This window comes from Bufo gargarizans, chromosome 5 (genome assembly GCF_014858855.1).
Source record: "Bufo gargarizans isolate SCDJY-AF-19 chromosome 5, ASM1485885v1, whole genome shotgun sequence".
NCBI classification, from domain to species: domain Eukaryota; kingdom Metazoa; phylum Chordata; class Amphibia; order Anura; family Bufonidae; genus Bufo; species Bufo gargarizans.
This window is the reverse complement of record NC_058084.1, coordinates 447,493,902-447,521,728: the sequence shown is the minus strand read 5'-3', so window position 1 is coordinate 447,521,728 and position 27,827 is coordinate 447,493,902. Positions and strand designations below refer to the sequence as shown.

The 27,827-nt window shown below is 45.4% G+C and overlaps 1 protein-coding gene across 1 annotated transcript in view; it reads right to left on the bottom strand.

Moving 5' to 3' along the window:
* Positions 1–27,827, bottom strand: part of YME1L1 (YME1 like 1 ATPase) — a 70,269-nt gene that overhangs the window by 27,312 nt on the left and 15,130 nt on the right. Inside the window, exons 2-8 of the mRNA XM_044294997.1 lie at positions 20,841–20,972; positions 18,789–18,954; positions 14,246–14,338; positions 13,841–13,950; positions 4,709–4,859; positions 3,527–3,610; positions 2,335–2,417 (exon numbers count right to left, since the gene is read on the bottom strand). Coding sequence (XP_044150932.1) covers positions 2,335–2,417; positions 3,527–3,610; positions 4,709–4,859; positions 13,841–13,950; positions 14,246–14,338; positions 18,789–18,954; positions 20,841–20,972 — 819 coding nt within the window. The remainder of the gene's footprint in view (positions 1–2,334; positions 2,418–3,526; positions 3,611–4,708; positions 4,860–13,840; positions 13,951–14,245; positions 14,339–18,788; positions 18,955–20,840; positions 20,973–27,827) is intronic.

Sequence of the window (27,827 nt, the reverse complement as noted above, 5' to 3'; positions counted from 1 at the left end):
CAATATCCAGTCCCCATAGCTCTGTGTGCTTTTATTGTGTAAAAAAAAACGACTTGATGCATATGCAAATTAACCTGAGATGAGTCAGGGACAGGACTCATCTCAGGTTAATTTGCATATGTATCAAATCGTTTTTTTGACACAATAAAGGCACACAGAGCTATGGGGACTGGGTATTGAGGATGTGCTAGCGGCCATCTAGCAATCCATGTCCTCAGCTCTATACACAAAATCCCGGTGACAGGTTCCCTTTAAGGACCAGGCCATTTTTACAAAATCTGACATGTGTCGCTTTATGTGGCGATACCTTTAAAACGCTTTTACTTATCCAAGCAATACTTCATAACAGTGGTATATTTGAGTCAAAATATTTCATTTTTATTTATAAAAAAAATACCAAAACTTACATTCTACCCTCAAAAATAGTTATTACTTTACATTCCCCATATGTTTACTTCATATGTGGATCATTTTGAAAATGACATTTTATTTTTTTGGGACGTTAGACGTTTAGAAGCAAATCTTTACATTTTTAAGAAAATTTCCAATACCCAATTTTTTTTAAAGACCATTTCAGTTATGAATTAACTTTGTGGGGCTTATATATAAGAAACCACCCATAAATCACCCCATTCTAGAAACTACACCCCTCAAGCTATTCAAAACTGATTTTATAAACTTTGCTAACCCTTTAGGTGCCCCACGAGAATTAAAGGAAAATGGGAATGAAATTTAAAACTTTCCCTTTTTTTAGCAGATTTTAAATTTTAATCTATTTTTTCTGCAGCACATCAAAGCAACATTTCTGCAAACAAAACTCAAAATCTATTACCCAGAATCTGGAGTTCACAGAAACACCCCATGTGTGCTCAAAAACTGATGAATGGGCGCACAGCAGGCTTCAGAGTGAAAGGAACACCATATGGCCTTAGGAGAGCAGATTTAGCTTGAATGGTAATTGGGAGCTATGGCGCATATGAAGACACCCTGAGGTGGCCCTACAGTGGAAACCCCCAAAAAGTCACCCCCCTTTTTGGAAACTACACCCCTTAAGGAATCTTTCAAGGTGTGTAGTGAGCACTTTGACCTCAAAAGGTCTTTCCTAGAATTAGTAAAACACTGTGTGCAGTGAAAATTTCAAAATTTCTTTCACAAAAAAGTTGCTTTACACCCACATTTTTCACTTTCCCAAAGGGTAACAGGACAAAAAGGAACCCCACATTTTGTTCCCCATTTCCCCCTGAATACGGCAACACCCCATGCTCAAAAAATGATGTATGTGTGCACAGCAGGGCTCTAGAGGCAAAGTGCAAAATATGGTTTTTGCAGGCTTAATAAACAGACATGGATTTTAGGTGCCATGTCGCATGTTAAAAAATTACTGAGGTCCCCGGAAACAAAAACAAACAAAAAGTGACCCCACTTTGGAAAGAGCACCCCCATACGAACATTTTAAGAGGTGAAAAGAGTACTTTTGACCTAACAGGTGTTTCACAGGAATGAATATGTAGTGGTTGGTGAAAAACCTCCCAAGGTGATTTCCTGCATTTTTTTTTTATTCTGTCTCTCAGAGTGGGAATGCACCTACAATGTGAATTTCAGACCCCTCCATGATTTCTAAGTGGGAGAACTTGTAAAATCGCTGTTCAAATACTTCTCTGTTCCTCACTGTGTATATAATATATATATATATATATATATATATATATATATATATATAGATATAGATATAGATATAGATAGATATAGATATAGAACTAACTACACTGGGGAAAAAAAAAAAAAAAATCTGCACAGTAAACTGAGCAGACCGATCGGAAAAATTGATGTTTCTGATCAGCGCTCAGCAGGTGCAGAACGCACGCACACAGATATTATGTGTGTGAAAAAATGTACGCACTACCCAAAATTGATTTCTATTTAACACAATGTATTTTTGACACCAAAAAAAAAAAAAAGAGAAAACTGAGCACAAAAGCGACCGAAAAAAAAAAAATCGTACTTTTTGGTGCTCACAGCTGCAGAACGCACGCAATTCCCGATTCCCCCGCGATCCTGCCCCAGCACCCGGCAGACCTTGCGCCATACATGTCCTTAAAGGGTTAATATTGATTTTACAATGTGATAATGTAATTTCATTAGCAAGATACGGCAAACCCCAAGTGACTATAGTACCACCTGCATGTTTGCCAATACTTCCACTTGTAGTATGGCATTATAGGGGATAGACCGTGAGCTATAGACTCCCTTCTTATCTTAACAAAAACACGTGTTATCTGTACGAATCTGATGCCTCGTAGTCTGTTGTACAGTGCCCTTTTCATCTGTACTCACCCCTTTCACATGCTCAAAAGTGATATTTTTAATCTGAATTGGATCAACAGCTGCATCAAGGCCAGATGTCGCTCTGAAACGAACTGCAAAAATAAAAGTTATACATATTTAAATATGCTTAAAGAGAATAAGTCCTCATTTTTTAATTTCTCCTAGCCTTCCCTCTTTCGGCCACTATTGGTGTCAATAGCAGTAAATGGTCAGGTGGGTGTTTCCAATGCTCAGCTGCTGACCACTGGGGGATGCCCACCTAACAATCCACTGCTATCAGTGCTGAAACGAACAGCATTAATAGCAGCCAAATGGGGAAGGCCAGGAGAATAAATAAGCAGCGCTACAAAGGTACGCAACCAGTTGTTCTTCTAAGAGGACATGGCAGGTCCTCTTTAGAAAGAGAACCTGTCACCACTAAATGCATTGCAATCTGCAGGCGTCGTGATGGAGAGCAGGATGAACTGAGCAGACTGATGTATAGTTTTGTGGGAAAAGATTCAATAAAACTTCTAATTTTAAAAAAATTGAAATCTCTGCTCTTTCTGGGCTCAGGGCGGCCCCTTCGGCTAATATCAGTGATTGATATAATTTTCTGTGTATGTGTGTATACAGAGATAGCCGTCAGTCACTGAAGATAGCCCCCATGTAAAACTGAGCTCAGAAAAAGCAGAAAGTTACCATACAGTGCACCAATTTCCAGACCTCCAAGACTGGCGGGACCCACATTGGTGATCATACTTACCTGATCCCCAATGCTCGGTCCTGGCTTATTTGCTCCCCAGCCTCCGCTGCTAGTCTTGGGTCCCTCCGTGTAAACTTCCTTTTTGGCGCCGCTGCAACCAATCAATGGCCGCTGCTCCACTTGTGTTATGTCAAATGGTCAACAGACGCAAGGGAAGAAGATCACCACTACCGCGGTGTCAAACCGGAAGTTTACATATAGGGACCCAAAACAAGCAGAGGAGGCCGGTGAGCAAACTAGCCAGGACCCAGCGCCAGAGATCAGGTAACTATGATCATCACCATCGAGGGTCCCACCAGTCTGAGAGGTCTGAAAATGAGTGCATAGCCCTTTAAAAAGGATAAATTACAAGTTCCAAATTATTTATTCATCTGACAGGTTTACCAACACTGTGATAAAAAAAAAAAAAAAAATCTTAAAAGCACAAAAGCTCTTCAATATGTGCATGAATCTCACCTGACAGAAATGGGGTTTTTGACAAACCGTAGATGCCAAGTAACAATACAGCCAGCAGGATGTAGCGGGTTCTTTTCAGGGATTCTAGAAAACCATTGAGAGAAAATCTTGTTTAGTGACAATTTTCTGATTCAATTGTGTAGATCAAAGAAAAATGAGACGTGAAGGTAACAAACTGAATGTTTCCAACCAGTTCTTGAAAATTAATGACCTATTCTTAGGATAGGAAATCAATATTAGACTGGCGTAGGTCTGACACTCAGCATCTCTGCCGTTTAGCTGCACATTTAGTACCGGCTGTGCCAGGATTTACAGCTTACATTAGCTTCGTCCTTTTCAAATGAATGAGGCTGCCAATGCCAGGCACAGACGATATTAAAAGTGTGACATGTGCCTGGTTAACAATGAAGGGTGCACGCAACTCACTGGAGCCCCATAGCCCCTTTCACACAGCTGATCAGCAGGGGTGCACAGTCAGACTTACTACAGACGATCAGTTTTCCAGAACTAGAAAACCCCTTTAATAAATGGTTATAAAAGTACGAAATCGATCTCAAATGTAAAAACATACAACCAATGGTAAGATGTAGCAGAAGATCTTATGAGGCATATGAGGATGTTGGAAGATGCTCAGGGCTCAGAAAGTGTCACATTCCCAATCCACATCAATCTACGTTCACATCTGCATTGGAGCCTTGGTCAGCGATAACATTGTTTAGACAGGAAAATGCAGCTCTAGCTTAGGCTACTTTCACACTGGCGCTTTGCCTTTCCGTTTGTGAGATCCGTTCATGGCTCTCACAAGCGGTCCAAAAAACGAATCAGTTTTGCCCTAATGCATTCTGAATGGAGAAGGATCCGCTCAGAATGCATCAGTTTACCTCCGATCAGTCACCATTCCGCTTTTGGAGACGGACACCATGATGGATCCGCACAAAACACAAGTGTGAAAGTAGCCTTAATTTGATGGGTAATTGGCTGCATATTTAAATGGGTTCGTATGACCGCTCTTTCTCTAACACTGTCCATGAAAACGGGAGGACAGTCCACAGCAGCCATTATCTGGCCAACACCTAATAAGGCTGGCATACCAAGAATGGCTGTGACAAAAACAGCAGAGGTTTTTAGTATGCCAGTTGTATCAAGAACCATGTGCGCCCCCTAGTGGCAGAGTCTACCCACCAGTGGACCTCTGAGTGAGAGCTTGTGCTTTCAGGAAACCCTCTGCAAATCCGGTCTTAAATGCATCCTGTTGTCCTTCTGGAACATTTTTATTTTTCACAATCTTGTCTAAGTTTTCTACATCTGGCATTCTCTCTCTCATCAAGAATCCCTAAAAAATAAAAATGGGCATTATACAACATATACATTTTTATAAACTGAAATAAATAATAAATAAAAATGACAAACATTTTATTTCTCATACAAACGAGCCCCTTCACGACCGGGCTTCGAAAGGCTTTAAACGGGTTATCCGAGACTAAAAAATACCCCCCATATGCACGGGCCCCTCACACTGATTCTACTTACCTGGTCCCCCGTTCCCCACACGGCCGCAGCTGCTTTTCGCTGTGCGCGAATGAAAACATCTGGTGTCGGGGGGAGAGGCCAATGGCAGGCGGTGACGTGGACGAGCCACCTTAGCATCACTGGAAGTACTAGGGAGGCTCATCCCCGCCATCGCATGCCATTGGCTGCCCCCCCTCCTCCCAGACACTGGATATTTTCATCCGTGCACGAAGAGAAGCAGCTGCGGCCATGCGGGGACCAGGAGTGGCGCGGGGAGCCAGAGAAGTAAAATCAGTGTGAGAGGCCTGTGCATATGGGGGACATTTTTTAGTCTCGGATAACCCCTTTAACCCCTTAAAGGACCCTGGGGTTTTCCATTTTTGCGTTTTTGTTTTTCACTCCCTGCCTTCCCATAGTCATTTTTTTATTTTTCCAATCAGATAGCCTTAAGAGGTTGCATACCATGTAGTAGGAAGCAGAAAAAAATTTCAAAATGGGGTAGAATTGGGAAAAACCGCAATTCTGATAAAATCAAATAGCTTTTTGTATAAAACTTACCAGTAAAATCTCTTTCTCGCTCTTCATTGGGGGACACAGGAACCGTGGGTATAGCTATGTCCTCTAGGAGGCGTTGACACTAGTAAAAGCTGTTAGCTCCTCCCCTGGCAGCTATACCTCCTCCAGCCTGGAGAGAGAGCTTCAGTTTGTGCACAAGCAGTAGGAGAAGCAAGCCAACCAAAGAAAAAACATGGAACACCAACCATGCCAAAGACCCAACGGGGTTCAAACCAGCAACTGCCACAACTGTGGTCGAACAACAATACTGGGTGGGTGCTGTGTCCCCCAATGAAGAGCGAGAAAGAGATTTTACTGGTAAGTTATACAAAAATCTCCTTTTCTCGCCCATATAAATTGGGGGACACAGGAACCATGGGACGTCCAAAAACAGTCCACAGGGAGGGAAAAACCACAGACCCATGGAAGCAATCGTCCCTGCAGACATCTAAGAAACTGCCGCCTGCAAGACCATGCGGCCCAAGGCAGCGTCCGCCGATGCATAAGTATGCACCTGGTAACATTTTGTGAATGTGTGTAAGGAGGACCAAGTAGCTGCCTTACACAAATGTGCAGCCGAAGCGTGATTCCTCCGAACCCAAGATGCGCCCACCGCTCTGGTGGAATGAGCTGTGACACCTAAGGGCGGAACCCTGCTTCAGGCACGGTATGCTTCAGTAATTGCAGACCGGATCTAGCGTGCGATCGCCACCTTGGAAGCCGCCAATCCCTTTCGAGGACCCTCCGGAATGACAAAAAGGGAGTCTGTACGGCGGAAGGGACCAAAGGATGCTAAACAGATCTTCAGAGCTCTGACAACATCCAAATAGTGCAACTCCTTTCCCTTAGGGTGTGAAGGAGATGGACACAGTGAAGGAAGGACAATTTCCTTATTAATATGGAAGTCAGAGACCACCTTCGAAAAAGAAAGGACAGGCCAAAGAACCACTTTGTCCCTATGAAGAACCAGGAAGGGTTCTCTGCAAGAGAGCGCCGCCAGCTTTCGGATCCCTTGCGCGGGAGAGGAAAGTGGGAAGTTTCCGATTGAGCCTTGAGGCCATCAAGTCCACGTCAGGGCGACCCCAACGTAGACAGATCGCCTCGAATACCTCCGGGTAGAGGGACCACTCGCTGGGATCTATCGTGGTCCTGCTGAGGAAGTCCGCAGTCCAGTTCTCTACACCCGGGATATACATCGCTAAAATTGCCGGTACATGGGCCTCCGCCCACCGTAAGATCTTGGCAGATTCCTGCATCATTGCGAGGATACGCGTTACCCCCTGGTGGTTGATGTACGCCACGGCCGTGGCGTTGTCCGACTAGGCTCTAACAGGGCGACCCTTCAGGAGGTGGGTCCAGTGCCAGAGGGAAAGAAGAATCGCCCTGAGCTCCAGTACATTGATCGGGAGCTTGGACTCCTACCGAGACCATGTGCCTTGGACTGTCCTGGGAGGGAACACTCCTCCCCAACCCAGGAGACTGGCGTCGGTGGTACAACCGTCCAGGATATCCGAAGGAAAGACCTTCCCAGAACTGGAACCGACAGCCACCAACAAAGGGACGACCTCACCTTAGGAGAGAGGCGGATGGGACAGTCCAGGCTCTCAGAAGAATTGTCCCAGGAGGACAGGATCGCTCTCTGGAACGTGCGAGAGTGGAACTGGGCAAAGGGAATCGCCTCGAAACAGGCGACCATCATTCCTAACGTCCTCATGCAGAGTCGAATGGACGGAAGTCTGCAGTCGAGAAGAACCCTCACGGAGCGGTGTAAGGCCAGTAGCTTGTCCGGAGGAAGGCGAATCTGTCCCGCCTCCGTGTCCATAAGCATACCCAGAAAGACCAGTTGTCTGGAGGGAGTCAGGGATGACCTGCAGATTGACTAGCCACCCGAAACGTGCCAGGGCTTCCAGCGTGATCTGTACGCTGTTCGATGCCTGAGCAAAGGAGGAGGCCTTGATGAGGATGTCGTCCAGATAAGGCATAAAGGAAGAGGCCTCTTAAACGGAGCAGGGCGAGAAGAGGGGCTAGAATCTTTGTGAAGACCCGAGGCGCAGTTGCCAGCCCGAACGGGAGGGCGATAAACTGGTAATGACAGTCTCCTATCGCTAACCTCAGGAAGCGCTGATGACTCCGCGCAATGGGGACGTGGAGGTATGCGTCCTGGATATCTACGGCTGAAAGGAATTCCCCCTGCTCCAGAGAAGCAATTACGGAACAAAGGGATTCCATCCGTAACCGGAGGAACTTGTTCAGTAGTTTGAGGTCCAGGATTGGGCGCACCGAGCCCTCCTTTTTGGGGACCACAAAAAGGTTTGAATAGAACCCCTTGAACCTTTCTGCTGGGGAAACGGGAGAGATGACTCCCCGGTCCAGGAGGGACTAAATGGCCCGCTCGGGGTCCCGTGGAAGACTGGATTAAAAAAACCTGTCTGGGGGAAGAGACAGGAACTCGATCAGGTATCCCGAGGATACAATCTCCAGTGCCCAAGCGTCGGAGACGTGGGCCTGTCAGACATCCTGGAAGAGGAGGAGGCAGTCCCCCACCCAGTTGGGCGGGGGTGCACCTTCAGGCTGAGGACTGCTTAGCCACAGGGGGTCGAGCGGTCTGAGGTCTCGGACGCCAGGAGGGCTGTGCCCGAAAGGACATTTTTTTTAATTGATCTTGGGAAGTAAACTCGTGCCCCCCCCCCAGGCGGAAGAGCTCACAGCGGGGCAGGAACTAGCGAATCGACGAAAGGGCCTGCCACGTGAGGAACCAAACCTAACGTGAGCGGCCCGCTTGGCCCAAGGCTGTGGGAGATTGGTGCTCTTGCCTCCGAAATAATTTCATCCAGCCGAGGACCAAAGAGACGGGTGCCGGCAAAGGGGAGACCGACTAAAGAACGCCTGGAAGTCGCGTCCGCTGCCCACACCTTCAGCCAAAACTCGCAGCGTAAGGTAACCGCAAGCGCCGAAGAGCGCGCAATGAGGTCGCCAGCGTCCTAGGACGCCTCGCAGAGGAACTTCCCCGCCTGGATGATCAGCTGCGTCAAGGATTGGAGATCCTGAGCAGGGACCTCTGATACCAAGTCCTGGTCCAGCTGGCTGCCCCACTGAGAGATTGCCTTTGCCACCCAAGCGGAGGCGAACACGGGCGTAAGGGCTGACCCCGTAGCTGCAAAGAGGGACTTCGTCAAGGATTCCATCTGACGATCTTCAGCGGACTGAAGGGAGGATCCATCGGCTATAGGAATAGCCGTATTTTGGGCTAGCTGTGCCACTGGTGGGTCCAACTTAGGAGGGGATGTCCACGTGGAAACTCAGTCCGCTGGGAAAGGATATAGGATGTCCAGCTTTTTGGGGGCGGAAAAACACGTCTGGATGATCCCAAGCCTTGGAAACCACCACCGAAAAATCATTACGGCGAGGAAACACCCTTGATGCCTGTTTTGGACGGAAGAAGGATACCCCCTGTTGGTCAGTGGGGGGAGGATCATCCTGCACCCGGAAGGTGTCGCGGATAGCAGCAATGAGGCTATCCACGGTGGAGGCCAACTTAGAAGGCTGCTCCGTATCCATAACCAAATCCAAATTCTCAACCTCTCCGTCGGACAGCACGTCCCCAGAAGAAAACCCTGAGTGAGAACGTACACGGGGCAGAGATGCGTCAGAGGAAGAAACGTGGACTACTCTGGGACGCTTTTGTGAATGCCGTCCACTGACGGAATCACCGGAGGGAAGTGACCTAGAGCAAGAAGCTCTGGAGGGTGCATCCGAGGGAGGTGCAGCCTGGGTCTCAACCAAGCGACCCACTATAGATAGGGTGGATTGGGAGATTTTAGCAAGGTTTTCCACTGCCTGAGAGAGAGCTCTGACCCAATCGGATAACTCAGCTGCCGGAGGGGGAGGCAGCAGTACGGGCTGAAGGGGGGGCGACAAAATCCGGTTGCCCGCAAGGGAATTTTGCCTGACATATAGAGCAGGCATAGTGGACAGCTATTGGCAGCCGAGGTAGAGCCCGAGAGGGATCAGACATGATGGTAGGGGTAATCTGAGGCTGGAGAGAGTACAGCGACCTGAGGAGAGGAGCACAGTTCCTACTAGAGCCAGGAGTAGACGCCGTCCAGAGGATGTCCCAAGAAGAACTTCCTGAATAGCTGTAGCCTCAGGTCCTGCATCTCCCGCTCAGAGTCGCGTCGGTGCGCACGCCACTAATTAACCCTCGCAGTGCCTAGGCCACGTAACCCCTTCAGAAAGCAGCACACTTATGTGAAGCGGAGCGAAGCAGTCGCTGCTCTTAGCCTGTCTCTTCCTGTCCCGATCTGCTTCAAATAGGCCCCACCCCCTTCCAACCGATGTGCTCGTCTCCCGAAGCGCAGAGCGCTAAATAATAGTCACCCCGCCGGTCGGTCATGCCAGGACATCGGAGAGTGACTCTTTCACTGCTGCCCGTTGTGAGGGGGGAGGAGGAGAGGAACTTGCAGCCAAGTGTGTAGCCGAGGACAGACCGTGCTGGCCGGCGGTACGACGGCATGGAGCAGGCACCACTTATCTGTCCAGCCGTCTTCACCCTTCCTCTGGTCCAGCAGGGTCACCCCTTCAGCTACTGGCATCGTAGTGGCAGGAAGCTGGAGGAGGGACTTGGATGGGTGACCCTTCAGCTGGCGGGATGCAGGGGAGCGAGGCTGCCCTGGTCCCCTTGTCTTCTTGTGGGGGAGGGAGCAGCATGGCGGACCAACGCTGGCGCGCTCCCCCGGGAGAACAGGGAGGCTAGGCAACCACTGTTTCCCAGCTGAAAAAGAAGAAAGAAAAAAAATAAGAAACTAAAATAAATAAAAAAATCTTCAGGAGCTACCCTGCCTCCTATTGACACTAGAAAAAAAAAAACAAAGCTCTCTCTTCAGGCTGGGGTATAGCTGCCATGGGAGAAGCTAACAGCTTTTACTAGTGTCAATGCCTCCTAGAGGACATAGCTATACCCACGGTTCCTATGTCCCCCAATGAATATGGGCTAGAACTTTTTCTTTTTGTTTTTTTCACTGTACACTATGCGGTAAAATTGACCTGTTATCTTCATTCTCCAGGTCAGTACAGTTCCAACGATACCATACTTGTATAATTTTTCTTGCGTTGTAATACTGAAAAAAATATATAATTGAAACCTTGGGGGGGGGATTCATAACCCTATTCTGACCCCTATAAAACTTTTTTGTAGCCATGTGTACGGGGCTGTGTGAGGGCTCATTTTTTGCGGGACGATCTGTTCTTTTCAGTGATACCAATTTTAAGTGTGTGCGACTTTTTAATCACTTTTTATTAAAAAAATTAATGGCAAATTGGCTGTTTTTATTTTTTTTCCCGCCACGCCATTTGCCGTATGCCATTAATAAAGTTATATTTATTTTAATTTTTTTACATATTTGTAAAAACTTTTTTTTTTTTTTTAAGTCACCTTGGGTGACAATAACTGTCAATCATTCGATAGCCCATAGTATTCAGTGATGGCTAAATAGCCATCATTAAAGACTTCATTTGAACTATATCAATACAAGGCTGCCACCTAGTGGCCTGTATTGATATATACATCTAATTGACTCTGAAGCTTGCTTGAGGCTTTGGTCAATTAGCGCAAGGTAACAGGTTCCCCGATCTCAGCAAGGGATCGCTGTTACCGGACCATAAGCGCACGACTTCCGGTTCCGGTCTGCGCAGATGCCATGTTCACATTTGATTACGGCATCTGAAGGGTAAGATGTATGAGATCAGCCTTAGGCCGAGTTCACACGAACGTGTGTGACCCGTGCTCGTGCTGCGGCCCGCAAACAGCGGGCCGCAATGCACGATCGCCGGCCGTAGGTCAGCCGCATCGGATCGCGGACCCATTCACTTTAATGGGTCCGCGATCCGCCCGTTCCGCTAAAAGATAGGACATGTTCTATCTTTTTGCGGAACGGAGGAACGGGACGTAACCCCACGGAAGCACTCCGTAGTGCTTCCGAGGGGTCCCGTGCGGCCGTTCCGCTATTCCGGATTTGCGGACCCATTGAAGTGAATGGGTCTGCATCCGTGAATCGGAATGCACACGGAACTGTGGCCGTGTATTGCGACCCGCGATTTGCGGGCCGCAATACGGCCACAGATCACACACGTTCGTGTGAACTAAGCCTTATGGCAGAAACCCCGCGGCTAAGCCATGTTTAGGGATTGGAACCCATGATGTACAGCTACGTCATGGGTCCTTAAAGGGTTAATGACCATCAACATCTTTTGTTTTTTGCCTTTCTGCATTTCAGCAGCCGTAACCTCATTTTATTTCATTGACGTGGCGGTCTAGATTTTGTTCTAGGCAAGAGAAATAATTTTGGGGCGTTGTTTAGGAGATCTAAAAATTACGGTGTAATTTATATGATTTTTTTGCAGCAAAAACAGAAAAAAGCTATTTTTGGCATTATTTAGTATTTTTTGTGTTCATGGTTCACACTAAACAACCTGACAAATGATTTCTTCAGCTTATTATAGATTTGTGGTTCCTAACATGTGTGGTACTTTTATTTAATATGTGCACAGTAACATATTTTATTTAAAAAAAAAAATATTGTTTTGCATTTTTTTACTACATTATTTATAAAGTCTCTCTAAATTCCATCATGGGATTACTATTTTATAACTTCATTTCAGACTAAGGCTAAGCTCAGATGACCGTATTCGTTTTGCGGTTCACGTTCCACATTTGTTACTGGAGGAACACACATGGTCAGCCCTATGATAGAAATGCTTATTCTTGTCCACGATTACAGGCAATAATAGGACACGCTTATAATTTTTTTAATTAATGGGTCCGCACCAGTTCCACATAATTGCAGGACAGGTCCAATCATAGAAACACGGTCATCTAAATGCACCATTATAACGTATTAGCATACTTTATGTTCTGTGTCTTTGACACAGGTTGCTGTTAGGGCAACAGTGGTGGGCCCTAATAGCATGACTAATGAACAGTGGTCGGCCCTAATAGCAGGGCTACTGAACAGTGGTGGGCCCTAATAGCAGGGCTACTGAACAGGCAGTCTTGAAAATTGATTTTTAGCTGAGCAACGTCTAAATTACAGATGACACATGGAGTGGAAAAACTGAAACACTGACCCATCACGGATGATACACAGACAGAAGTGTGGAAGAAGCCTCGTACTGAATGTCTTTAATCAGGATAGACCAGTGATGGCGAACCTTTGAGAGGCCGAGTGCCCAAACTGCACCCCAAAACCCACATATTTATTGCAAAGTGCCAACGCGGCAATGTAACCTGAATACTACAGTCCAATATAGTGTATTTTCCATGTACTTTATTATTTAGCTATAATAGCTGCCTGCATTCAGTGCACTGCTTGTGCTGTTCATAGTGCGCCCTGCGCTGATGAAGGGCAGGAAGAGTCTAAGGTATATTGGTACACCATAGACTGTTTCCGGGGCGTGGGTGCCCACAGATAGGGCTCAGAGTGCCGCCTCTGGCACCGGTGCCATAGGTTCACCACCACTGGGATAGACCATCAATACCAAATCAGAGGATTCCACCACAGCCCCGATGATCAGCTGTACTTTGTAGCTCTGGCGAAGAAAGCCAGCAACTAAACAACTCTGTCCATTGTGTACTGGACACAGCTGGTAATTGCATCGCTGCTACCAATGAAGTGAACCATAACCAGCAATGGACGGAGTGGTGTAGTTCTGGTGTTGTAGCTACAAAGTAACAGCCGATCAGCAGCGATGTGGGGTGTCGCTGATCTAAAATGGATTTCCTATCCTGGCAACAGGCAAAATACCGGACAACCCCTTTAAACCCTTGAAGACCAAGCCAATTTTGAAGGAAACATTTTCCCAGTTTTCATTCTCGCCTTCCATGAGCCATAATCGTTTAATTTTTCCATTAATACAGCTGTATAAGCGTGTCTTTTGCAGGACGTGTTATATTTTTTTATATTAAAAAAAAATGTAATTATAGCAATTTTTTTTTAATGGTGTTCACCACAGCAATGGCAATATAAATGTCTTTACAACATAAATAAAAAAAAAAAAAGTGTTTTTATTTTTTTTAGTATTAGTTTTTTTTATATCTGTAGTCATTTTTTATCTTTTGTTCACTTGTACAATAGCATGTACAGGGCAGGTTCAGCTCATGAGCCTGTTTTATACACTTCCTGAGCACCTGCGATGTACATGTATGTCCTGGTGCGCTAAGCGGTTAACGAAAAAGACCGCTGTATTCACACATACCTTCATGAACGATGGGGTGACATTTTCTGCTGCAGCTATGCGCTCAGAGGTGGACTGAAGGCGTCTCTCTCTTGTTTTCAAAGTCTTGAATCCCCGAGACTGAATGTAACCTGAAAACATTACAAGCATATCCCATTATAACTGCAGGTTTTACGTTTGCATCTTCCCTAGATAAGGCCACATTCACACCGTCAGAGAACAGATGCAGATCTTTCCATTGTACCTCATCTCTTTGTAGGCTCCACAGCTAGCTCACAAATCACTGACGTGTGAAAGCAGCCTTATAGAGAACTGTATACACTTTCCTCTGCTGTCTGATAACATAGCGCTCATTAGATGCCGTGTTATGGACTATACGATCATTTGAAGAGAATCAGAAGTCTGGAAACATAAAAGTGGTCTTACCAGGCCAACGATGGAGGTCGGTGCTGACTTGTTTCAGTGGGCTTGGTTGCTGTGTGAAAATGGGCCGAAGAACTCTGAAAGTGTCTGGATATTCTTTAAAAAAAAAATAAACAAAAAAGAGAAAAGTTAAATTAAAGTCGTATTTCTCATCTTACAAAGTGACCGCATATCACTAACTCCGTGATGGGCAAACTGCTGCTCTCCAGCTGTTGTAAAACTACAAACCCCATCATGCCCTTCTGTAGGCTGATAGCTGCAGGCAGACTGGGCATACTGGGAGTTGTAGTTTTACAACAGCTGGAGAGCCGCAGTTTGCCGTCCCCCTGCACTAACACATGTAATCACTTTATAATGAGCGGTGGCCGGCCCTCTGAGACCACCAATCCTGAAAATAAAGAGGCTTCTGCACCGAAGCTGGCCCCATTCACTACTGCGCAGTTCTCCAGTTTGCCTTCATAGACCCGCAGCCCCTTCATTTCCAGGATCAGTAAGCGTCCCAGAGGTCAAACGTCACAGATCATAAAGTGATGGAAATCGCTCTTTTAAAAAGGTTGATAACACATGTGCCACCGGCACTTTTGAAGAAAGCTAGGTGACCACACTCATTGCCACAAGCCAGTGCAGATCAAGCAATTAATCAATCATTGGTGGTGAAGTCTGTCCTTAGGCATCCACAGTAGGGCATTTGCAGAGCCTATTTATTAGGGAGGCACCGTCTAATAATTAACCTAATGGGAAAACACGGATTTCACCACAGTTTCCCTTTAAAGAGAGTCTATTAGCACTTTCGATCATGGTAAACTGCTCACAGCACCAGCAGGGACTGGGGAGAGCACAAACATACCTTTCGTTTAGGTTACTTTCACACTAGCGTTCGGGGCTCCGCTTGTGATTTCCGTTTGAAGGCTCTCACAAGCGGCCCTGAACGGATCCGTACTGCCCTAATGCATTCTGAGTGGATGCGGATCCGCTCAGAATGCATCAGTCTGGCACCGTTTGGCCTCCGCTCCGCTGAGCAGGCGGACACCTGAACGCTGCTTGCAGCGTTCGGGTGTCCGCCTGGCCGTGCAGAGGCAAACGGATCCGTCCAGACTTACAATATAAGTCAATGGGGAAGGATCCGTTTGAAGTTGACACAATATGGCTCAATTTTAAACGGATCCGTCCCCCATTGACTTTCAATGTAAAGTCTGGACGGATCCGTCTGAGCAACTTTCACACTTAGAATTTTTTCTATAACATAATGCAGACTGATCCGTTCTGAACGGATCCCATTGTCTGCATTATAGGAGCGAATCCGTCTGTGCAGACACCAGACGGATCCGCTCTGAACGCAAGTGTGAAAGTAGCCTTAACTGTTCTTAAAAGGAGTAGTGAGAATATGCACTTTTTATTCTGACTCCTTTTAAAAGGGGCCACAACAATTTTTTTGGTAGAATTGTTGCAGTTTACATTTATATTGTAATATATTTGTCATTTCTTTGATTCAGAGAACATTTGTAAGTATGCAAGAATGAGGCTGCCACTAGGGGGAGTAAACTGAATACAGATTTATACCATCAGACAAACATTCAGCACCAAGGAGTTGTTGGAATCAAATGAAACTTTGTATGTGTGAATATAATGATGATATATGCGAGTGATTACAATATTTACAGCAAAAGATTTATTGAAGAAAACTACAAATACAATTCTAAGGAGCCTCTAGCCTGGATACGACATGAGATACGGCCTCTAGCCTGGATACGACATGAGATACGGCCTCTAGCCTGGATACGACATGAGATACGGCCTCTAGCCTGGATACGACATGAGATACGGCCTCTAGCCTGGATACGACATGAGATACGGCCTCTAGCCTGGATACGACATGAGATACGGCCTCTAGCCTGGATACGACATGAGATACGGCCTCTAGCCTGGATACGACATGAGATAAGGTTCGACATGGAGGCATACAGGTTCTGTATAGTATCCTCCGGTACATTTGTCCACAAATATTGCAGCAGGTCCTGTAGACCCTGCACACCTGTAGGTTGCTGAACCTGGTGCTCCAATGGTCCCATTACTGGCGATTGGTGAGAAATCTGGTGACCAAGGAGGCCAAGAAAGGATTACAATCTTGCAGACATTCCTGGAAAATCCTTGGTGTTGGACAAGCATTATCCTGCTGAACAATGCCAGTTGAAAGCCCTGCCACGAAAGGAACACACGTGGCTGCTGGATGTCCTGCACATATTGCTGAGGCTAGTTTCACACCTGCGGCACTGCCGGATGTCTGCGGAATGCCCACTGGCCCCATTACGTATAATGGGGTCCGGCAGATATCCGGCCGCAAAATCCGGTAGACAATGCGGAGGATCAGCCAGACACAAACCGCTGCATGCTGCAGTGTCCGGATGATTCCCGGCACTGTCTTCCGGAACAGCCTGATGGAATTAACACCGGAGCTGCCTGAGCTGTTAGCACCCCTCTTTAATCACTACTAGGGGTGACTGACCTCAAATGATCCCACCACAGTTGGGGTAGTGTGTCCCTCCACAGCTAAGGAAGGATTGAAAGATTCACCACAAGGCCTCCATACTCAAACCCAACCATTGTTGGATCCCAAACAGAAACTGGGTCACTAAAGACTATACAGTTCCAGTCTGTAGCAGTCCAGGATTCTTGTTCACGACAACACTGCAAACAATGGTGAGGGAGCCGACTGTCAATGGCAATACATTCTGCTAAGCTCCTGGAAATGGTCCAGGCAGACAGGAATGTGTAATGAAGGTGCCACCGGTGTCTGGATGGTGGACAAAACTGTGGGAATGCTTGTGTTTTCCGGCAAACCAAATGATAGTCTCTACTGGAGGTCTGTCTGGGCTGTCCAGAGCCAGTTTGCAATGTGTGCACACCCTCATGTAACCACTGCTCCCAACACCTCCTGGGGGCAGGAATAGAAAGACAACAGTCCAGAAAGAGCGGAGAAGGAAGGAAGGGCCAAGAGAGATAGACAAGAGCCTCACACCTTATGCAGCGAGAAGAAGTTTATAGTCGTGGGTAGTTTGAAATGTCATCCAGCTTTTCCATGTCTTAAGAAACTTATAGGTTATTAGTTTTTATTGGTATCATTGGTCTTTTTGATCACTTTTTATACAATTTTTTGTGGAGTTGAAGTGATCAAAAATGGCAATGACAATTTTTTGTGGGGTTCCTCTTGTGGTAAATATTATATGATTATTTTATTCTCTGGGTTGATACAGTTATGGCGATACCAACATTAGGTAGTTTTTTTATGTTTTACTACTTTTTCAGCATAAAATCACTTTTGTGATAAAAAAATAAGTGATATTTTTTCACCAATGTAGCTGTCTGGGGGCTTGTTTATTTGCGGGACAGGCTGTAGTTTTTATCAGTATCATTTTGGGGTACATATGTCTTTTTGATCACTTGTTATTTATTTTTTAGTGGACGCGAGATGACATAGAACAGCAATTCCATAATTTTTTTTCGTCATTATTTTTTACGGCCTTCACCGCGCAGGATGAGCAACATGATACTTTTATAGATCAAGTTGTTATGGAAGTGGCAATACCAATTATGTGTAGTTTTTTTTATAAAAAATGTTTAATGACATAAATGAACGGATATGAGAAAAGACAATTTTTATTTACATTTTATTTTTTTTACACTTTTTTATTTATTTATCAAGACCCATCTGGATCTTGAAGATCCAGTGGGACTGATAGCTATACAGTGCATTGCAATAGTCATCTATTGCAATGCACTGTATAGTCAGAGCTACACTTACACTGAGGCTGATCAGACCCTCAAGGTCTGATCAGCCTTAGGAACATGGCATCCATCAGGCCGCGGCCATCGCAGCAGCGGCGGCCCGATGCAAGAGAGGGAGCTCAACCCCATGGATGCCACGGTCAGCAGCCGCCCGCGGCATCTATGGGGTTAAACGGCCGAGATCGGTGCTAGCAGTAGCAGTATGGCGGGCAGCACATGAATGAGTGGCACGACAGACAGGGGTCTTGCCTGATTTCAGGCTGTGATCTCAAGCGTGGAGGTCACAGCCTGGAATCGGCATTTTCTCAATGAAGCGCTCCGATTGGTTAGTCTGCAGAGACCATTCTGATTGGTCTCTTGCCATCTTCCCTGGTGTCTGCTCTCTGGGAGAGAGGAGACTCCAGGGCTGTGACACTTTATAGTGTCACAGCCCCGGTAAGCATATTGGACGTCACTGTACGTCCAAATGCAGCAAGTTACTTGCAATTTGGACGTACAGTGACGTCCAAATATGTGAAAGGGTTAAAGGGCAGTAGGGGAACCATTTTTACGCCTTCTTGTGGCAGGATCATTTACAGATCTACCTGAGACCAAACTGCATGCCGAGTTTGCTGCAACGCAACATTTCTATCTGGGTGCGATATTTTTAATATCAGCCTGAAAATGCAGATATGTACATAACTGTGCAAGTGTTCGTCAGCATAGGAGGCAGAAGAAAAACAACAGTCAGACTGTATGCTTCTTTAGCCCAACCAGAACTCACCATTTTTGTTTTCAAAGAAGGATTCTGCGGAGGCATATGACGTGTGCCAGCAAGAGGGGGGTTTCTTTTTATCGGAGAAGAAGCCAGGAAGCAGCCTGTTCACAAGTGTATCAAGGTCAGTGGTCCTTAACTCAGACAAGCCAAGGTCCCTGAGATTTAAAAGAGGCTGAAAAATAAAAAAAAGTTTTATACCAGACGAGAGATCGGCCGCAAACATTTACCACCAAACGGTGAGGAAAAACTTTAAAGCATCCACAATAAGTGTTCAGGAAAAAATAGCGAATTCCCATGGTTTTAAACCGAATGGCTTAAAGGAGTATTCCTGAATCAAACTTTTAGCAGGATAGAATAAATTTACTCAGGCCAGATTCAGTTTCCCCATCCGGTCACATGACCTTACCAGTGCTGACGTCATATCGTCAGTTCACATGACCATGCCTACTACCCACTGCCCTGCAGAGGGAACATCAGCAATGGCGCATCGTGGACCACACGCTGCATTAGAGTCGGAGAACGCGCATGCACCGATCCAGCACTCAGGGCTCATGGTGGCCATAATGCACAGGGCTGGCAAGGGAACAAGGAAGTGAGCTAAGGGGCAGGTTGTTGTCATAAGGAATACTGGTTTTAGCATCAAGCTGACAGTACAGTGTGTACCCAATGTAAAAAGGTGCAGGCAGATGATTTTTAAACCCTTTAATAACAAAAAAATCTGAACATTTATCCCAATATCAGGCTCCTCCCCTTTTAACACAGACAACAGTCCAAGTAAGTAAGATTTGAGGCAGGTCGGCTTTTCGATAGATATTTGCTGTGGTTCAGCATCTGTCACATTAGACCTTATCATGAACAGGCATTGAAAGCCTAAAATCCGCCGAAGTCTACTTTCACACGTCCGTAGTGTATTTCGAATACGCAATACACCCGGCCGGCACCCCTATAGAACTGCTTTTCTTGTCCGCAATTGTGGACAAGAATATAACGTTCTATTTTTTTCGGGGGCCGCGGACCGGAAGATCGGGGCCGCAATATGGAAATGCGGATGCGGACAGCACACTGTGTGCTGTCCGCATCTCTTCCGGCCCCATAGAGAATTAACGGGTCCGGATTCGTTATGCAACGTTGCGGAACAAATTCGGACCCATTCTACGGACATGTAAATAGACCCCTACTCGGCCAAACAAAATCTCTAGTTTGAGACCAGCAATTTAAACAACTCCTGGCCCCCGGATCTGTGTCCTTGAATATAAAAAAAGCAGACTCAACTGCCCGCAGTCTTTCCGTTGCTCCATTCCCACCCAGCTCCAGTCCCCAAGGAACCAGAAAGCAACTGGGTGTCACGGCTGTGTCTCGGTCCCGGTGTAGTTTGCCGTGACACGTCTGCCGTGCATGCAGCTGCTTGGGGCAATGTGTTGTTTCTGCATGTGTATATTCAGCTCCTGTTTTCTGGCCTCTCCCCAGTCTGGTGGTTATGGGGTTTAGGTGTGGATCTGGGTGTGGTCTCATGGCTCTATTTATGCCTGAGGTCGTTTTTTTTGGAACACCCACTTCCGAAAAAAAAAACTAAGAAAAAAAAAAAAAAAAACACACACACACACTACCTCAGGCAGAAATAGAGCCATGAGACCACACCCAGATCCACACCTAAACCCCATAACCACCAGACTGGGGAGAGGCCAGAAAACAGGAGCTGTATACACACATGCAGAAACAACACGTTGCCCCAGGCAGCTGCATGCACGGCAGACGTGTCACGGCAAACTACACCGGGACCGAGACACAGCCGTGACACTGGGTCCTCTGAACGATATAGCCTGAGGCCTCAGTGGTCATATTGGCTTGAACGACGCTTTACAGCTGCAATATAACGTTCAAGTCAATGTGACCGCTGAGGCCACATTATTATCATGAGTGCCATGACAATCTCTGTACTGCGCTGGGGAACATGTAAGTGCTATATAAAAAACAAAATAAGTAGGGGGGGGGGGGGGTGCAACATAGAAAAACAATCACAACAGCAGACAAAGACGTGATCTGGAGAATTATACAAACCTCAGCGCTGCAGGTCTCCGGGTCAGCGGTGACTTCACGTTGAAGAACCTGGATGGACGCTGAACTGGGAAAGTACGCTGCAGTTTTGGGGGAGTGGAAGGCAGTAATGAGGTGACTTAACGGTATCGTAACCTAGGAAGAGAAACATGGGCAGGCATTAAAAGAGAGTCAAATTCCAAAGTTGTGCAAAAACAAAATAATACCCAGATATTGCTTAAAATATTGAAAAGTGCGTTTCATCTTTATGCTTTTGGAAATCATTTCATCTTCAACTTGCTTAACTATTCACAGTAACAGTATTTTTGACCAGGGGTGACCAAACTTTTGCATGCCAGTGTACGTGATCCCGTCTATTATACAGCTCTGCACGGTGATATCCACGATTGTCAGGTGTGAGTAATGAGGTAAAGTGATGACTGGAAATGGTACAAAACTGACGACATCTTCACTGGAAAACTATTTGAGAACATGCATGACTCATGAATCAAATGTCCTCTTCACAGACACGAAACTGGTGGTGGTTACACAAGATCCCAGGACTTTGACACAGCCATAAAGAGAACAAACACATGTAACACAAGAGGTGGTGAAGTTCCCAAATACACGGCGTTATCACCTGACTGACGGTCATATTACCCCCGCCAAACACATGCCGTCCGCTCCAGCTGAGTGGAGCCATATACGAGTACACAGGGCAATGCTAAACAACCACAGATGTCCGCCGCAAGGAACTGGTGGCGAGATCAAATTAGAAATGTTAATCAATCAGTTGTATGTGTCTATAGGGATGCTGGGGGACAATTCCTGGGCGCAGCTTTACATCACACCTAATAAAGCCAATGGGCAGTATGTGTAGCTGATGGATCCTGATGGGTAAGAAACACTCTACATAAGGCTAGGAAGTATCAACGGGTTGCAAACGTCATACGGCTCGCCCCCTCCGAGTGCTCACATAAAGGCTTACCGAACAAATGGAATACAGCTCCAGGGGGTGTACCCTCTTTTCAGGGTACGTGACACACGAAGGGTTACTCTGGGGAAAATCAAGTGCATCTAGAAAATTGCTGCTGGTGCCCGGGCTTTCGGGACGTGGTCCGCTGTGGTCTATGGAAGTTCTTATTGTCTCGCAACTAGAAAGTTTAAACTGGTTGCTGGAGCGGTCAACCAGGGTGAAAAAATCTTCAGCAAATTGTTCACCCCAAGGTTACTCACAAATATGTCAAAAATGTCTCAGTGATTCTACAAATCACAAGCAAATAAGTGAACGCCCAGGAACGCGGCCGCTCCATGTATTCCACATCCAGTGCTGGTCTAACTTTTCCTCGCATGGACTTTTAGCACAGCAAACAGACAGTCATCATTATCTAAATCGGTGGGGTCTGACACCCGGGACCACTGCCGATCAGCTGTTGGAGAAGGTACTGGCGCTCCTGTGAGTGTCACAGCCTTCTCCCAGCTCACCAAGCACAGTGCCGCACATTGTATAGTGGCTGTGCTTGGTATTGTGCTCAGCCCCATTACCTTTAAGGAGAAGGCGGCAGCGCTACTGTGAGCGCCAGCGCCTTCTCAAACACCTGATCGGCAGGGGAACCCCCACAGATCAGTAGTAAAGTCTCAGAAAACCCCTTTAAGGCGGCCATACACATTCAATTAGCCGACAGCTATCTCTCCCGACTAGGGTTGCATCGGGTATCGAACCCCAAATGATACTTTTAGGCCTCTTTCACACGGGCGAGTTTTCCGTGCGGGTGCGATGCGTGCGGTGAACGTATTGCACCCGCACTGAATCCTGACCCATTCATTTCTATGGGGCTGTGCACATGAGCGGTGATTTTCACGCATCACTTGTGCGTTGAGTGAAAATCGCAGCATGCTCTATATTGTCCGATTTTCACGCGACGCAGGCCCCATAGAAGTGAATGGGAAGCGTGAAAATCGCATAGCATCCGCAAGCAAGTACGGATACGGTGCGATTTTCACGCACGGTTGCTAGGAGACGATCGGGATGGAGACCCTATCATTATTATTTTCCCTTATAACATGGTTATAAGGGAAAATAATAGCATTCTGAATACAGAATGCATAGTAAAACAGCGCTAGAGGGGTTAAAAAAAAAAAAAAAAAATTTAACTCACCTAAGTCCACTTGATCGCGAAGCCCGGCATCTCCTTGTGTCTCCTCTGCTGAACAGGACCTGGGGTGAGCTGCTGCATTAAATACAGGTTAAGGACCTTTGATGACATCACTCCGGTCATCACATGGTCTTTTACCATGGTGAATCACCATGGTAAAAGATCATGTGACGTACCATGTGATGACCGGAGTGACGTCATCAAAGGTCCTTTACCTGTATTTAATGCAGCAGCTCACCCCAGGTCCTGTTCAGCAGAGGAGACACAAGGAGATGCCGGGCTTCGCGATCAAGTGGACTAAGGTGAGTTAAAAAAAAATTAACCCCTCTAGCGCTGTTTTACTATGCATTCTGTATTCAGAATGCTATTATTTTCCCTTATAACCATGTTATAAGGGAAAATAATACAATCTTCAGAACATCAATCCCAAGCCCGAACTTCTGTGAAGAAGTTCGGGTTTGGGTACCAAACATGCGCGATTTTTCTCACGCGAGTGCAACGCATGACAATGTTTTGCACTCGCGTGGAAAAATCGCGCATTTTCCCGCAACGCACCCGCCTCTTATCCGGGCAAAAAAACTGAGGCCCGTGTGAAAGAGGCCTTAGACCCGGATCGATCCGATACTGGGCTTTGCTATCAGTATCAGTTAGAGAAAATGGCACGCGCCACCCTCAGCGCGCACCACGTTTCCCTCAGCCGGTACAGTGGAGAAGGAGGCAGTCCCTCCCTCCCCACTGTGCCGCGGCTGCCACTGGCCACCAATCACAGGATAATACTGAGAAGGGGGGGGGGGGGGTAGGGGCTGTGGCCACTGCGCCCCCAAAGAATATAATGAACCCTACAAATGTAGGCAGCTGTGCGACATGGCATTTTTTTTATATATATATATTTTTGTGTCTCCATTTTCTGAACGCCATTTTTTTTTCTGCCGATCGTCTTGTCAGAGGCTCGTTATTTGCAGGAAGAGTTGAGGTTTTTATTGGTACCATTTTTGGGTACATAGGATTTTTTGATCATTCATTATTACACTTTATGGGGCAAGATGACGCAAAAATTTGTTGTTTTAGCACAGTTTTTTTTTGTTTTTTTTTACAGCGTTCACCTGAGGGGTTAGGTCATGTGACATTTTTATAGAGCCGATCGTTACGGACGGGGAAATACCTAATATGTATACTGTTTCTTATTTATTTAAGGTTTTAAACAATAATAGCATTTTTGAAAAAAGTTAAATAATGTTTTAGTGTCTCCATAGTCTGAGAGCCATAGCTTTTATTTTTTGAACGATTGTCTTAGTTAGGGTCTCATTTTTTGCAGGATGAGGTGACTGTTTGATTGGTACTATTTTGGGGGGCATAGACCTTTTTGATCGCTTGGTGTTATAATTTTTGTGATACAAGGTGACAAAAAAGGCTTTTTTGGCACCATTTAAATTTTTTTATTTTTACAGTGTTCACCTGAAAGGTTAGGTCATGTGATATTTTTATAGAGCTGGTTGTTATGGACGCAGCGATACCTAAAATATATACTTTTTTTTATTTGTTTCACTTTAATACAATAAGAGCATTTTTGAAACAAAAAAATGTTTTAATGTCTCCGTGTTCTGAGAGCTATTTTTTTTTGAGCGATTTTCTTATATAGGGGCTAATTTTTTGCGGGATGAGATGAATGTTTTATTGTTACCATTTTGTGGGACATATGCCTTTTTGATAACTTGGAGTTGCACTTTTTGTGATGTAAGGTGACAAAAATGCCTTTTTTTTTTTACAGTTTTTATTTTTTTTTTTTTATGGTGTTTATCGGACGGGGTGTATCATTTGATATATTTATATCAAATGTTTTGATTACTTAATTGGGGAATTTTTTTTTCTACATGTGAAACATTTTTGAATTTTTTATTTTTTTTTGCGTCCCCCCAAAAGGTCATACAAGACCTCTGGGGAACATTTAATTTCACTTTTTTTTTCTTTTTTTTTTTCTTCCCACTATTGATTTCTCCTGTAACTGGGGCTGACATAGTTGCCCCAGTTACAGTGGTAATACACCCCAGAGGTGTACTGTGCTGTACAGCCTCAGAGCAGGGCTGACCCGACAGCTACTGCACTCTCCCGGCCCCGGCGGTTACATGACCACCGGGCCCGGACAGGAAGCGCATAGCGCTTCATGATTTGAATATACAGGTCCTTCTCAAAAAATTAGCATATTGTGATAAAGTTCATTATTTTCTGTAATGTACTGATAAACATTAGACTTTCATATATTTTAGATTCATTACACACAACTGAAGTAGTTCAAGCCTTTTATTGTTTTAATATTGATGATTTTGGCATACAGCTCATGAAAACCCAAAATTCCTATCTCAAAAAATTAGCATATCATGAAAAGGTTCTCTAAACGAGCTATTAACCTAATCATCTGAATCAACTAATTAACTCTAAACACCTGCAAAAGATTCCTGAGGCTTTTAAAAACTCCCAGCCTGGTTCATTACTCAAAACCGCAATCATGGGTAAGACTGCCGACCTGACTGCTGTCCAGAAGGCCATCATTGACACCCTCAAGTAAGAGGGTAAGACACAGAAAGAAATTTCTGAACGAATAGGCTGTTCCCAGAGTGCTGTATCAAGGCACCTCAGTGGGAAGTCTGTGGGAAGGAAAAAGTGTGGCAGAAAACGCTGCACAACGAGAAGAGGTGACCGGACCCTGAGGAAGATTGTGGAGAAGGACCGATTCCAGACCTTGGGGGACCTGCGGAAGCAGTGGACTGAGTCTGGAGTAGACACATCCAGAGCCACCGTGTACAGGCGTGTGCAGGAAATGGGCTACAGGTGCCGCATTCCCCAGGTCAAGCCACTTTTGAACCAGAAACAGTGGCAGAAGCGCCTGACCTGGGCTACAGAGAAGCAGCACTGGACTGTTGCATGTTATTTCGGAAATCAAGGTGCCAGAGTCTGGAGGAAGACTGGGGAGAGGGAAATGCCAAAATGCCTGAAGTCCAGTGTCAAGTACCCACAGTCAGTGATGGTCTGGGGTGCCATGTCAGCTGCTGGTGTTGGTCCACTGTGTTTTATCAAGGGCAGGGTCAATGCAGCTAGCTATCAGGAGATTTTGGAGCACTTTATGCTTCCATCTGCTGAAAACCTTTATGGAGATGAAGATTTCATTTTTCAGCACGACCTGGCACCTGCTCACAGTGCCAAAACCACTGGTAAATGGTTTACTGACTATGGTATTACTGTGCTCAATTGGCCTGCCAACTCTCCTGACCTGAACCCCATAGAGAATCTGTGGGATATTGGGAAGAGAAAGTTGAGAGACGCAAGACCCAACACTCTGGATGAGCTTAAGGCAGCTATCGAAGCATCCTGGGCCTCCATAACACCTCAGCAGTGCCACAGGCTGATTGCCTCCATGCCACGCCGCATTGAAGCAGTCATTTCTGCAAAAGGATTCCCGACCAAGTATTGAGTGCATAACTGAACATAATTATTTGAAGGTTGACTTTTTTTGTATTAAAAACACTTTTCTTTTATTGGTCGGATGAAATATGCTAATTTTTTTAGATAGGAAATTTGGGTTTTCATGAGCTGTAGCCAAAATCATCAATATTAAAACAATAAAAGGCTTGAACTAATTCAGTTGTGTGTAATGAATCTAAAATATATGAAAGTCTAATGTTTATCAGTACATTACAGAAAATAATGAACTTTATCACAATATGCTAATTTTTTGAGAATGACCTGTACAGCGCTCGTTGAGCCTTGTTTATACAGCGATCTAGAAGGCAGGGACACCCTCTGGGCAGCTGCACCATTAGCACGTTTTTCATTTCAGTAGTGTCTGCGGTTCCGTTTCGTTTTTCCATATGGCATATACAGTATACAGTAATTACATAGAAAAAAATTGGGCTGGGCAAAACATTTTCAATAGATGGTTCCGCAAAACGGATACTTAAGACATAGAGTACATTCCGTATGGTTTTATTTGCGGCCCCATTGACTTAAATGGAGCCACGGAACGTGATTTGCGGAAATGAAATGAATGGTTCCGTGTACGGAACGCAAAAAATGTTCGTGTTAAGGAGGCCTTAAGGACCAGGCCATTTTTAGCAAATCTGACCAGTGTCACTTTATGTGGTAATACCTTTAAAACGCTGTTAATTATCCAGGCCATTCTGAGACTGTTTTCACGTCACATATTTTACTTCATAACAATGGTAAATTTAAGTCAAAATATTTAATTTTTATTAATAAGAAAAATACCAAAATGTATCAAAAATTTGGGGGGAAAAATTGCAATTTTTAAAATTTCAATTTCTCCTTTAAAACAGAAAGTGATAACTCCTAAAATAAATAGTTATTACTTTACATTTCCCATATGTCTACTTCATGTTAGGATCATTTTGTAAATAACATTTTTATTTTTGGGGGACGTTAGAAGGCTTAGAAGCAAATCTTAAAATTTGTCAGAAAATTTCCAAAACCCACTTAACCCCTTAAGGATCTAGGACCTACCGGTACGCCATGTTTGCCGAGTCCTTAAGGACCCAGGACGTACCAGTACATCCCAAGTTTAAAACTACATTGTGGCGCGGGTAAGGCTACTTTCACACTTGCGTTCAGAGCGGATCCGTCTGAGACGGATCCGCTCATATAATGCAGACGGTGGATCCGTTCAGAACGGATCCGTCTGCATTATATTGTAAAAAAAATTCTAAGTGTCAAAGTAGCCTCAGACGGATCCGTCCAGACTTTACATTGAAAGTCAATGGGGGACGGATCCGTTTGAAAATTGAGCCATAGTGTGTCATATTCAAACGGATCGGTCCCCATTGACTTACATTGTAAGTCTGGACGG